Here is a 14,380-nt window from a genome sequence, read left to right as displayed (position 1 = left end):
AATCAAGTGTCAGTCTTATTTGTTGTTCCTTTGACAACAGTCTACCCTTTTTCTCGTAGCTGCTTTATAATTTTCTCTTCTCTCTATCTCTGTTTTTCTCTAGTTTTGCTATGATGTGACTAGGTGCAGCATTTGGTTTTCTCTGACCTGGATATTTTTATTCATTCTGGAATTTTCTCCCAGCTTAATGTCCAATTTTTAAATTATTTCTTCAACTGTGTACTAATTTACTGTTAAATTCAGCAGCAAATTCCTTATTTCAGTTATTGGGGGTTTTTTTTCCAGTTTTACAATTTAAATTCATTTTTATCTTCATGTTCTCTGCCAGAGTTCTCAGTGTTGTTTTTTATAACCTTGCACATATTTACCAGTTACTATTGTGTTTGTCTCCAATAACTCCATAATCTAGATCCTTTATGAGTTTTTCTGTTTTTTTTTTTTTTCCTTGCATTTCAATCATGTTGAATTTTCTCCTGATGTACCTGGTTATTTTTGACCAAATGGATGTTGTGTATAAAGAAATTACAGAAATAATCTAGGGTTTCAGACAATATTACATTCCTCCAGAGAGAATTAAAGCTTGCTTCTGCCAGGCAGCTAGGGGTGCTAGCAATCCAAAAATCACCTTAAACCCTTTTCATATTTTGAGATAATTTAACACTGAACTTTTATCCCAGTCTGCATTTAGTTTATCTTTAGTCTGAGGATATATTATAGGCCTTCAGAATCCCAACCCAAAACATTGAAGATTTATCTAGACTTAAGTTGTTCTTCTCTAACTTCAAAGGTCATGGTGGCACTACTCAGTTTTTCAGCTCATCATCCCCTTTTCTGAAATCAGCAGATGCTGGGTCAAGCACTGGGAGATGCTAAACTTGCCACAGATCTTCATTATTGCTTCAGATCTTCACAGCCTTGATAGTTTTTTGATGACTTAAAACATTTTTTTTCTATTTTTGTCCAACTTTTCTAACTGTTCTTAGCAGATGTGTTGTGCCAATTAACTAGTTGTTCTGCCCCCACTTTCATTATCACTCCTTTTTCATAAGAAAATATCATTATAGGCTTCAAGTATATTTTTCTGACATGCTCCCTCAAAACATGTTTATGTGACTTGAAAGTATTTTGGGTTATCATTTTGTTTTCAACTCATGTTGAGACCCTGAACAATTTATATGTCCAATAGATAGGTGCCATTTACTACAAAAAGGGAGCCACCATGTGTTCCAGACCCACGTGGTTCTGAAACTTGGCTTCAGGGACTTGGAATTCCACAGACACCTCAGGGGCTATGTGGAAAATAAATAGGGTCAGACCAACTGTTAAAGACAGGTGTGATAAAAAGACAGTTAGATTGCCCTTTGAACATATAATTTTTTGCCTTGTGGTTTGAACTGGGTAAGCCAACATATGGGCTAAGTCTGGTCTCATTCCTGTTCTCGTCAAAGAAAAGTAGACCATTTTGAGAGGTGTATGAGTTTTTTTCCTTAGAGAACTACTTAGTGAAACAGAAACAAAAACCATGGAACTTACAAACAAGCAAATTTGTGTTTAATGATTAAAGTCATGATTGTAAATTCAAATCCTGGGGAAGAGAGGATGCATGGCAGACTAGAAGATGTCTACCCCTACGAGCCAGCCACCTCTTAATTTTAACTAATTATTACCACTTGGAAGACAGACCTATCAATATTTATTATTTAATCCCCCACCTACCCACCCCACTTTTTTTCTTCGAGAGAAGTCAGAAATTCTTGTTTTCTTGGGATGTCTTCCACTTCTTAAGTGTTGACAACTCATTTTACAATTTATTTAAGTACCGTAAACCATAGAAACCTTACTAGATTAGTTAAGCCAAAGGTCACTGTTTGTGACCTCTGGCTAAAACCTAAGTTTTCAAGTGCTCTACTCTGCTGCCCAAAAAAACAGATGCACGTACTTGCCTAAGAGTGGGCTGAGCATCTGGAGAATTAGATTTGAGGAGCTGTATTTTTTACTAGGTGTGCCTACAGCATAATGAAATGGCTTTTAGAAGCTATGCACAGTTTCTCACTTTCCAATAATCATAATCATTACTTCCATAGGAATAGAATTTCTCTCATTAGCTCATTCCCTGGGAGCAGGATTAAACCATCTATGGGTTTATCAGTTCTTGAAAACAAAAGTGACAGTTTGATAAAGAAGGTTCTGATTTGTGCCTCCAACAATAACTTGACTTCTGCTACTTTTATATAGATATTTTAATTTTGGAAGTTAAAAAAAGTTACTTTTATTCTATAGGAAATGATTCCAAAGTAGATGGTTTAGTAAATTTTGAGAAGCTCAGAATGATTGCCAAGGAAATTCGTCAAGTTGTTCGAATGACTTCTGCTAACATGGACCCAGCTATGATGTTCCGACAGAGGTATGTCATTGAAGTGTGTAAGTGTTACAGAGTGGCACTGAGCATGATATAATATTTTTCATTTATTGACCATCTGCCATTTGTTACGCAGTGTACCAAGTGCTTTACAGATGTTCCTCTCAAGTAATGGTTTGTCACTATAACCTTTAAAGGTTGGTAGTAGTATTGGCCTGCCTTTTACATATGAAGAAACTGAAGCTCAGAGCAGTTAGGTAATGTGTCCAGGATTACATAAATTGCTGAGATTTGAACCCTAGTTCTCTATTACTTTTTTGAGTACATAGATCTGTATTGTTATTGTTAATTAAAATGTCATCTAACTTAAATGTTTAAGTAAGTTGCTGATCTTTACTGAAGTTATCACACAGGACAGATGCTTTCATCTGGTTTCTAACAAAATGTATGAAGTATTAGTCTTCTATTTTTACTGAATATGTCTTTTTATTGAATATTTTTAAAGTTCTATTTCTGCCTAAGTTCTACTTTATTCTTTTAAAATATATTCCTTGGTTTCAAGTCATGGTACTGCTGTTTATTTGTATGGAAATTCTTTAACGCAGTTTAGAAAGTGCCAATTTAAGAATGCTCCATCTCTAATAAAAATGAAATAAAAATAAAAATTGCATTCAATATTAACCTGATCTTCTAAGAATGCTTTTTAAAATTCATTTTTAATGTAATAACAAATGTCTCCTCAAATTATATAAAACATAAAGTATGTTGTCAAGCTGTTCCCAGTAATTTCTGTAATTTTTAGGGTAAAAAGTTATTAGGGTTTTCATTTTTGGTCTGATTTTCTTCTGGGCCTTTGTGTATAGGTTCAGTACCTAAGAGCTTTAAAAATGAAATGTTTACCCAGGCAGACAGAATTCTTGTGGTTTGAAAGAAATATAGCCTACTAAGGAAACAAAAATACTTGGTTTTTTAAAAGTTAGAGATGGAGTTTTTGTAACCAAACAGAATCAATGTGTGTCAGGATTGGTTTTTTTATTTTTGTTCTGTTTTGTCTAAATCACCGTTCAGGAGTCTTTGTTTTTATAAGTAGTTGACCTGATTGTTGCTCTAGTGTAGAAATTCTCAAAGTATGGAGGAAGGGGTATATCATATCTCCTCTTCCCAATCCATCCCACTTCTGTCCCTGAGAATCACTACATGTAATGAGGGGTGTCATTGCTCAGCAGTGTAGAAGCAGAAAACAGTAAGAACCAGGGACCAAAGCAGACCTGGAGGATTTGTTTCTTTGTTTTTAAGTTTTTGTTTTTGTTATATGTCCCTGTACAGTGGCCCCACCACACCCTGTTGTCTTACACAGACATCCGTCTACTCATGTATTTTAGCACCCTCGTTCCTCAAGATGATAATGACTTTGTGAGCCTGCCAGACCAGTTGATAATATTTTAAGTACAATGCTTCAGAAATGAGCAAAGGAGGAAGAAACTGAGGATGAAATCAGTGAACTTGGCTGTTTCCTTGGGAATGGCCTAGGCTAGAGTAGAATGCAGTATAGGAAAAAATAAAACATAATTAGATTAGACTGAAGTTTTCCTGAATCAGTTGTATTTGTCAGCTAGTACTGAAATGTACTAGCTTTCTTTAAGCAAGTAATTGTCCAGTTTGGTGGTGTATAATATCTTGTGTAGACAAAGTACCCCTTTTATTTTAACAGTAGTCAGTGTACTTACTGAAAAACAGAATTTTGGGCTGGCCAGAGCTGGAGCTTATTGGATACAAGCCAGAGATATAATGAGACCAGTCAGGATTGGGGGGAAGGGGCAAAAAAGTAAATGAGAATAAAAATTTTAAAAAGAATCTTGATTGTAGTGTAAGGAGATACAGGATCATAAAGATTTTGATGATATATTTATACTTACATTTTAAGTTGAATTTGCTGGTCAAAATTTCTTGTTAATGCACATTGTAAGAGAATTTCTGCACTTAAAAATGAAATTATAAATTTTTGTTTCTTGTAATTTCATCCTCGCTTAAATGTATGTCTCAAAAATCCTTTTTTAAAAAAAAGTTCAAAAGATCATATTCCTTAATTTAAGGTTTCCCTGAAAACTTTGAATTCAAAATTCATAGTTAGTAAATGTTTTCCCTTAAGCTTCTTATTAACATAAGCCTCTAAATGAATTAGGTATTAAAAATATAATTGGTCTAAAAAATATATTATAATTGGTCTAAAAGCATACTTTTAAATAGTGTGGAGTTTTTTGGCCTTCAGTACGTATCATAATTCATTTTACCCCCTTGTATTCCATTAAAGTCATTTTACTGTTAAGCTACCTTTTTTTTCTAGTAAAATTTTTCTGTTCTGTCTCCATAGTTTCTCTGACTCACGACTGTTGTCTTTTTTCTGTGCTTTCCTATTCAAACACATGCTTCAATGTTTGTGGCTCTTGCTTACAGGAAGAAGAGGTGGCGGAGTCTGGGGTAAGTGTAGAGACGAATGCAACTGGAATGAAGGTTGTGCAACTGTTAACATATACTGCATCCTTTTCATTAATGCACGCACGTAAAATAGCATGTGTTCTATTAACCCTGTCAACCTACATTCCTGACAAATAAATGCCTTTTGCTAACAAGGTTAAAATAGTGTTAGAACTAGCTTTTTTTCCCTTTACTTTTCCATTGTTGACGTCCCATAAGTCCCTTTTAGATTTTATTTAGCAGGGTCAGTTAGATAATGATGACGATAGCATATATTTATTGTGTGCTTCCTATGTGCCATATACTTCTCTGTGCACTTTATATGAATTATTTAATTCTCCAGCCACTCTGTGAAATAGATAATGTTATTCCCATGGTACAGATGGGGAAGATAGAGTTGTCCAAATTCCTAGAGCTCACTAATGGTGGATTCTGATTCATTAATGGTGGTAGTCTGATTCCAGAGTCCACACTATTTTCTTTTATTCACCTGCCATATTTTATAAAAATAAATGTTTAAGTGTATTAAAATGGGTAAAAGGGTTGTTTATAAAGATTACATTTTTCTATCAGTTTTCCAAAAGGGTGCAGCCTTCATCCAAACTATACTGTAATATTGAGTTTGTAAATAATTGAAATAGAGGATGATTTTAATTGTTCAGATCCACTAATACCATGAGACATACAGCATTGAGTTTTAAATTCCTACCACTTTTAATTAAAGACTCCCTTATCTCTCTTAAAACTGAAATAGAATCAGACCTAACAACACCTTTTGTTGTCAAGTAGGTTCAGATCTCTGCTTACAGATCTGTAATAGATAGCTAAGTATCCACGTAGAAATCATAGAATGTTTGGGATCTTATAAATCATCTATCTGATCCTTTCATTTTTAGTTGAAGAAAAAGATGGGTTTTGTGGATGAGGGGATTTTAGTTGAAGAAAAAGATGGGTTTTGTAGATGAGCAAAAAAGAAGAATTTTGCTCTTTTAAGATTATAGTGAATCATTAAGTTAGATGCTTTTATATTACATATAAGAAGGATTTTTTGTGAGCCACTTACTTTGAGTCTTGTCTTATTTGTGGTCTTCTGTTTTCTGTTGAAGCTTGGTGAACTTGAATTTCCTTCTGCTTTCTTCCTTCTCTGTGTTTCTTCTGTGTTTTCTTCTATACTTTACATTTATGTCTTTGTCTTTTCTGGTTCTTCTCATTGAAGATAGAAATTGATTCCTAACGTTACTGTTATGAAGAAGAATACTTGAACAGTATATCTTAGTGGGGATTTTGGGGTGTTTGAATGACTTATGTAACACATTCACTGTTTATTTAGCTTTAGGGTTGATTTGTATGATGTTTGCAGGCACTAGATATTTTTGTTTTTACATCAAAGCATTTTGAAAGTAGCTTAGAAGACATTGTCATTTATCATGAGATTTTCACTTATTAAAATTTTGTATGTATCTTGAATTTCTGGACACTTTTTTATATCAGCTTACATAAAATTATTAAATACTTGTATTCAAATTTGCTCCTAAATATTGGGACTTGATTTTACTACATTTCTTTGAATCTGAGGCATCATCAGTTGTTGGGACCACTGTTGTTTTATGTACCACGAAGAAAAGTTACTGCAGTACCTTGTTAACACTGAGAATTTTTTAACTTTATACTTGTTAAAAGAGCTCTTATATAAACATAGGTATGTGTTTTTATCACATAACACCTTTTTGCATTCATAAAAAGGAAAATATAAAATATAAATTGGTTTAGGTCTTTCTTAAACTTCTTCGTATTTAGAATATGAATTTTCTGAATCACTTTTAGAGTTATTAGTTTCTGGGGTTTTTTTTTCCTCACACAGTATTGCCTTTTGTGCCATCAAATATGTTGGTAATGCCACACTTCTTAAAACAAGCCATAAAAGAACAAAAAGCTGCTGGTGCTGGGCTCTTAGGTTGGCTTTGCAGATATTTAGGGCTAACTCCCTTTTGACACCTGCTTTGGGAATGTTGTTGAACTTGTTAGATTCACTACATCCTTATAATCATTTGATTCCTGGAGGTTAAGGGAGTAATTCACTAATGCCATTGGATTTTTTCCAAACCACTCTGAAAGTTTAGGAGTTTCTGCATATGTAAGTAGCAACAACCACATCACAGTTTCTGCCTGACCAGTAGCAATTGAAAGTTGCCATCAAATGTAAGACACACTCTTTTAAAGATCTTAAAATTACAAAAGAAAAGTAACATTTTTTACAACTTTATTTCACTTAATTTATAATGAAAACATTAGGATTTTAGTTGTCTGTTTTAAATGGGGTATGTGAGCACGGAAAAAAACAAATTGTTTTATGGTTGTGGTATGTGTATTTAGAATATCTTTGGGTAATTGGGAGGCTAACTTAGAAGACCCATAGATATCCTTATTATTTTAGAATTGGCAACTGCTTTTAAAATAAAAATTGTCTAGAACCTTGTGTTTGCTATCCTTGTTACAAAGGAAAAATAGCATTGCAGTTCCTGTTTTCCAGTGGTTCTAGATGTGGTTATTATAGAAAGAAGTCTGCCAAAAAGAGTACAGTTGGATGTGAAGCTATAGCTTGTTTCAATTGTAGTTATTCCTACCCAGCTTGTAGTTTCATCACATTTAGAGGCATTGCAAAAGAAAGATCCCATATCCCCAGTCCAGAAGCCACATATTGCCCAACCATTTCATATGTGAGTAGAAGCATTGAATAGCTTTTTATTGCATTTTTGATCTCTGACTATATTGAATTGAGTATAAATGGTGTTATTTTTCTTACTGGTTGTTCTATTTGAATTTTGGTCAAAATCTGGTTACTGGTAAAATCGGTTAGCATGCTCGGAGTGGGCCAGCTATATACAAGAATGGTGATGGCGATAGCATGTCCAAAGCAGCATGTACAAGCAAAGCTGCTCTAGAAACTCCCCTGCTGAAGAATCCTGGTGCAGAGATCTGGCTCAGGGTGGACTTGTCCTGAACTAGGCTCTTGCCATATCTTCAGAGTGTGGATGGCCATAGGGCCAAAGGAATGCTTATACTTGTCACAGTTGTGCCATGGGTTGCAAAGGCACCAAACACAGGTCTGATGGAATTTGTTGCTTTGGGGGGAATTGTTAACTTATTCTTTTGAATTCTGAACTTTGCTGAATCTGAAAACTCAGAACATTGCCATATGTGCCATATTACTTTGCATTAATGCTCTTCATCTTTTAACTCATTTGCATCAGCATGCAGTTGCATTAACAGAACAGAATTCTTTTAATTTTCAATCTGCCATACTTAATTCTCATCTTTACAGCCCCTTATTGTGATCTCCATCTTCTTACAGGTCACTGAGTCAAGGCAGCACAAATTCAAACATGCTGGATGTTCAGGGAGGTGCTCACAAAAAAAAGGCACGCCGTAGCTCTCTGCTTAATGCTAAGAAGCTGTATGAAGATGCCCAAATGGCAAGGAAAGTGAAGCAGTATCTTTCCAGTCTGGATGTAGAAACAGATGAGGAGAAGTTCCAGATGATGTCATTGCAATGGGAGCCTGCATATGGTACCTGTAAGTATAAGTTTTCACTTACGTGACACTAAACAGCACAACAAAATAGAAATTTGTTGCTCTAGTATTATCCTGAAGTCCCAAGAAAATTAACTTTCACTCACAAAAGTTTACTGACATACCTCAAGCATCATGTGATCATGTTAATCAGATACTGAATTCTCATCCATTCCTGATGATTACTCTGTGCAAGAAATGGAGTGATGTAGTTCTTTAAAAAGCATTTTGAAGTCTTCTTATAAAAAGCGAAACATTATAGAGGAGCCCTTCTCTTTGAGAATGTTCTGATCTTCATCCCTAAATGAAGAGTAAAATAAGTGAAAAATTTCTCTTTCCTAAAATTTTACAGATAATATCATTTACCAACTGAAAAAATACAATAAATTTAATTAATATACTGTTAGAGATAATAGGTGTATTATAGGCATCAGTAAATAAAGTAAAACAAGAAAAATTAGACGTATTCTAGTATTTATAAATAGAAAATATGATGAACAAAATAGAGCCTATTCTCAATACTGTTTTTTTTTTAAATTAAGTGCAAACAATAGAATGTATGTGTCTCTGGGTCAAGGAAATCATGAGTTGTAAAAGCAGAGATCAAAGATGGTAAAATATATTGTGTTTGTTATAACAACAAAATAAAGATGATTGTACTTCCATTATAAGTGAGTATTATCTATCTATATATATGATTAAATATTACACCAGTATAAATCCCAGTATGATGTATAGAACTTGATTAAATGTTGACAGCATATATGAGGGGGAAGGTTCAGTTTTTCTATTTCTGTGTTCGTAATTGATAGAGGGAAATTGTAATTATCATGGGTTGACCCTGAAATTGATAAATGATATAGTATTTACATAGTAATCGAAAAAGTATGTCAATAGAGTAGAAAAGATAAAATGGAAATACAACCAAGTATTGATTTTAAAATTCAGATTCACAGTGAATTTTAAAATGTAGGGTAATGAGCCATTCAGTAAGTGTTGTTATAAGAACAGTATCTTGAACACTTTTACCAATAGGAAAATGAATGGGTTGTGATGAAAAGAACACCTACTAAAGGATGGAGACAGAGTTTGGGTCTCATTTATTACCATTTGAACAAGTTTCTCTTCATCTTAGATCTCTTGTTTTCCTAATTGTAAAAGTCAAGCAAGTATTGGTACTGTGTTTTATCTCAGATTCTTTCTACATCAAACCTATTAAATTAAGAGAAAGAAATAAAATAATGAAAGCTAACAATTACTGAGCGCTCTCTATATGCCAGCAACCATGCTAAACACTTTTATAAACCTTGCCATTTACTCCTCCTCCCAGCAGTCTGTGAGGTGTCCAGTATTGGGATTGTGCAGCATGTATTACAATGGAAAAAACACTGGAGAATAGTTAAGTACACTGCTTCCTTATCAATACAAAGAATGATATATGGCTGTTAAAAATATTAAATGTATATAGCTTGGAAAGTATCTGGAAAAATTTCTTACCACCTGGTGGGATATCAAGAAGTGTCTGCTATGAGAAAATGGTACATGTCAAAAATAAAGACTGAAAAAGTATATAGAATCTTCAAATTTTATTCATGTTTTAAAGTTCAGAGCCATATACACACTTATTAAATATCTCTGACGCTGCTTTGAATGATCATCAAAATTATTTTTTCCCAAGTAATGCAGTATAGACTTCATCATCTTATGGTTACTGAATGCAATTTATTATTCCTGCTTTTGTCTGATAAAAGGTTGGGGTTTTTTTTGTTTTGTTTTGTTTTTTTGTTTTTTCTTTTTGCGGTACGCGGGCCTGTCACTGTTGTGGCCTCTCCCGTTGCGGAGCACAGGCTCCAGATGCGCAGGCTCAGCGGCCATGGCTCACGGGCCCAGTCGCTCCGCGGCATGTGGGATCTTCCCAGACCGGGACATGAACCCGCGTCCCCTGCATCGGCAGGCGGACTCTCAACCACTGCGCCACCAGGGAAGCCCGAAGTTTGTTTATTTTATCTTTTGTTTTCACTATCTGCTTTTCTTTGTTCCCTAAATATGATTTGGAATATTCAGAAGCATAGAAACCTTTTTTATGCTTTGCTCATTGTTAAAATTTTGAGGACTAGGGACTTCCCTGATGGTCCAGTGGTTAAGACTCTGTGCTCCCAATGCCAGGGGCCTGGGTTCGATCCCTGGTTAGGGAAGTAGATCCTACATGCATGCCGCAACTAATGCCGCAATGAAGATCCTGCACAAAGATCCTACACACGACAACGAAGATCCCGTGTGCTGCAACTAAGACCTGGCGCAGCCAAATAACTAATTTAAAAAACTTTTTTGACTCCTAGAAAGATCCCACATACCAACTTCTGCATTCTCTCTCTCCTCCCCCCACCACGCGTTCACACACACCTGCGATACCTTTCTCCTCTCACACCCACCTTAGACTTACCTACTTCTTTTTTCATAACACTAAATGGTGTCTCACTACCATTGATTTTAATACTGATTTAAAATGAGAAAACCTGTGGGTCTTTCTTAAACTGAAAGTTAAACTGTTTTGTGAAAATTTAATTCAATTCATGTTGCTTTATTTTAGTTTGAGAGTCTTTGATTTTTATTGCATTATTGATTTTTAAATGTTTAAATAAATTCCAAACCCAAATAATAGTTGATTGCCAAACATTATAGAATTTGGTTCTTCATAATAAGTATATATGTTTGAGTTTTGACACTCTCCTGTGACCTCTTTTTTTATATTCAAAGTAGTCTGTTGATTTTTTTCTTTGTACTATGGCAACTATTAAAATAAGATGTCAATACGGAATTGATTAGTGTTGGGGGGAAAATGTTTCACGGCTCTAACCAAAAGTTGGTAACATCTTGGATTCAGTCAGTTGATGCGCTGCTGCCTGTTATCCCCTAGGAGCACTTTGCTTTGACTTTTTGAGATATTCTTACCACCCGAAATATTCTCTAGGTTCTGATAATAAAAGCATAGTAGCTAACTATTGTAGCTGTGCTGGGACAGGTTAAACACTTTTATCTTGGTGTTTAAAACAAAAATATCATGGAGTATTGAGGTTGGACCTGCATTAAAACCACCCTGAATAACTGCCTGAAGAATTAAAATTACTAAAAATACTACCTGAAGGAAAAAGTTTTTTCTTTGGGCTATAGCATTGATTTTATACAGAGGAGGCAGCTTTTTGTTTCTTAAGCCAGAGTTCTTAGTTTTTTGTTTTGTTTTTGTGTTTTGTTTTTTTTGTGGTACACGGGCCTCTCACCGCCGTGGCCTCTCCCGTTGCGGAGCACAGGCCCTGGACACGCAGACCCAGCGGCCATGGCTCACGGGCCCAGCCGCTCCGCGGCATGTGGGATCCTCCCGGACCGGGGCACGAACCCGTGTCCCCTGCATTGGCAGGCAGACTCCCAACCACTGCACCACCAGGAAAGCCCAAGAGTTCTTAGTTTTTAATTCTGATGTTCATCTTCAAGTATACTAACCATCTACTTATAAATATCTCTGGTATTCCTATGTGTAGCTGTTGAAATAATTTCACTTACTTATTTAAAAACTACCTGTTAAGCCTCTGTTTTCTATCCATCACTGGACACACAGGGATATAGTAGTGAACAAAGTAAACAGTCCTTACAATCATGTTAGTTATAGCCTTGTGGGGGAAAGAGACATTAATTGATTAATCTCACAGACAGTTGTATTGTTACAGTTATCAGTGCTGTGAAGGAAGGATACAGGATGCCTTGAGAACATAAAACGGGATCTAATCTAGTAGCTGCAGAGTGTGGGTTATTAGGGAAGCTGGATCATGCAGGGTCTAATAGACCTTGTTTTAGGGATTTGTGTCTTTATCCTGAGAGCAGTGGCAAGTCATCTAAAAGTTTGTGTAGGGCATTTGGAGAAGGAAAGTGGCACGATAGGGCTTCCCTGGTGGCGCAGTGGTTAAGAATCCGCCTGTCAAAGCAGGGGACACGGGTTCGAGCCCTGGTCTGGGAAGATCCCACATGCCATGGAACAACTAAGCACATGCGCCACAACTACTGAGCCTGTACTCTAGAGCCCTCAAGCCACAACTACTGAGCCCGCACGCCACAACCACTGAAGCCCACGTGCCTAGAGCCCATGCTCTGCAACAAGAGAAGCCACCGCAGTGAGAAGCCCATGCACTGCAACGAACAGTAGTCCCCCCAGCTCGCCGCAACTAGAGAAAGCCCACGTGCAGCAATGAAGACCCAGCGTAGCCAAAAATAAGTAAAATAAATTTTAGAAAGAAAATGGCGTGATCAGATTTTCATGATGGAAGAGTCATTGCACTCTTGTATGGAGAATGACTTGAAGGCATGCTAGAATTGTTACAGTGAGGGGAGTATTTCAGTAGTATAAATGAGAAGATGCTAGCTCTTTGGGTTCCAAGTGCTTCTGGGCTTTGGTGCACACATGGCCAAGTTCAGGAACCACACCATGAAGAGCAAATCCCATACATGGCACAGAAATGGCATCAAGAAACCCTGATCACAAAGCTTTGAACCTCTGAAGGGGGCGGACTCCAAGTTCCTGAGGAACATTAGGTTTGCCAAGAGGCACGACAAGAAGTACCTGAGGAAGATGCTGGCCAAAAACACCAAGGCTATGAGTGTACCTGCCAAGGCTATATAGGCTCTTATAAAGCCCAAGGAGGTCAAGCCCAGATTGCGAAGGGCAGCAGCAGCAGTTGACTTGACTACATCACTCACCCCAGGCTCAGGGAAATGTGCTCATTCCCACATCACCAAGGGTCTCAGCCTCCACTGGCCAGAGGCCAAGGCTCAAATCAGGGCACAGGATGCAGCTGCGACTCTGGCTCTGGCTCCCAAAGGTGGCCTAGGCACCAACAAAGGCTCTTCTGTCGCCAATATGAAGACAGGAGGACTGATGTGACCCCTGGGGTATTGTCTGCATGGGACGGGTGTCATCCTGTGTTATTTGTAGAAATGAACCTGAGGCAGGATCTGTCAAAAAAAAAATAATATAGATGAGAGGATGGCCATTAGGATGATCGTGCAGTTGGAGCTAATTAAGTCTATTATCTTAATTTAGGGAGTAAAATTAACTTAATTCTACAAAATTTTTGAAACAACATAATACATGAAATTTTTGTTAGGAAAATTAATCTTTTTTGTGTTAAAAATAGGTGGTTTTAATGAGCCGTGTACTATTGTCAGTGGTAATAACCTTGCCTTAAAAAGTGCAGAATTACGTATTTCTTACTCTCTTCTATTAGTGACCAAGAATCTAAGTGAGAAAAGATCAGTCAAGTCATCAGAAATGTCTCCAGTGCCTGTGAGGTCAGCTGGCCAAGCAGCTAAAGCCTATTTGCATCAGCCCCACAGAGTGAGCCAGGTGCTTCAGGTGCCAGCTGTAAATTTGCACCCCATCAGGAAGAAGGGACAAGCAAAAGACCCTGCCACACTGAGTGAGTATTCACAGTTAATATTGCATTCATTTAATTGAAATTTTCAGGCGAGTTAGAATGGAAAATAATTACAAATATAAATGCTTTGGAGATCAGCTATTGTTTGTGTAATATAATCAGCACTCATGAGTCAAAAAATGCTTCATTTTGCCTATAGGTGCCTAATGCTTCATTTTGCTCTATTCATTGACTGCATGCATATTTTAAATATTGATATTGGAATTCCTATAATCATATCAGCCAGAAACGTACAGCAGTATATTTGGGTACCAAGGGCTTACTGCATTTAGTGGTGCATTTACTCAATTATCTAATGCAGATGCAGCCTATGAAATTGCTGCATCTAAAAATAACGAAATTGCTTCTTTCTAAAAAAGACGGTTTGTTGGTTTTTCATTAATGACCACTTCTGAAAACCTAGCTTGGGGACAAGAAGCAAGTGTAAAATATATAAGTATAGACCATGCTTTTTTTCCTCTGTTAGGCCATGTAGATGTTGTCCAAATTACTT

General features: G+C 36.4%; 1 protein-coding gene across 3 annotated transcripts in view; it reads left to right on the top strand.

Annotated features, from left to right (window-relative positions):
* RAPGEF6 (Rap guanine nucleotide exchange factor 6) overlaps positions 1–14,380 on the top strand; it is a 219,340-nt gene that overhangs the window by 189,679 nt on the left and 15,281 nt on the right. For 2 of the 3 annotated variants that reach the window (XM_060143537.1, XM_060143538.1), the window contains exons 21-23: positions 2,281–2,404; positions 8,187–8,407; positions 13,678–13,869. In XM_060143537.1, the coding sequence (XP_059999520.1) occupies positions 2,281–2,404; positions 8,187–8,407; positions 13,678–13,869 (537 nt within the window). Of the gene's footprint in view, positions 1–2,280; positions 2,405–4,813; positions 4,838–8,186; positions 8,408–13,677; positions 13,870–14,380 lie in introns of all 3 variants that reach the window. The other variant, XM_060143536.1, reaches the window with a different exon arrangement.

This window comes from Lagenorhynchus albirostris, chromosome 3 (assembly GCF_949774975.1).
Source record: "Lagenorhynchus albirostris chromosome 3, mLagAlb1.1, whole genome shotgun sequence".
NCBI classification, from domain to species: Eukaryota; Metazoa; Chordata; class Mammalia; order Artiodactyla; family Delphinidae; genus Lagenorhynchus; species Lagenorhynchus albirostris.
Note: the sequence above shows the minus strand (reverse complement) of the source record. Positions and strands in the feature narration are given on the sequence as shown.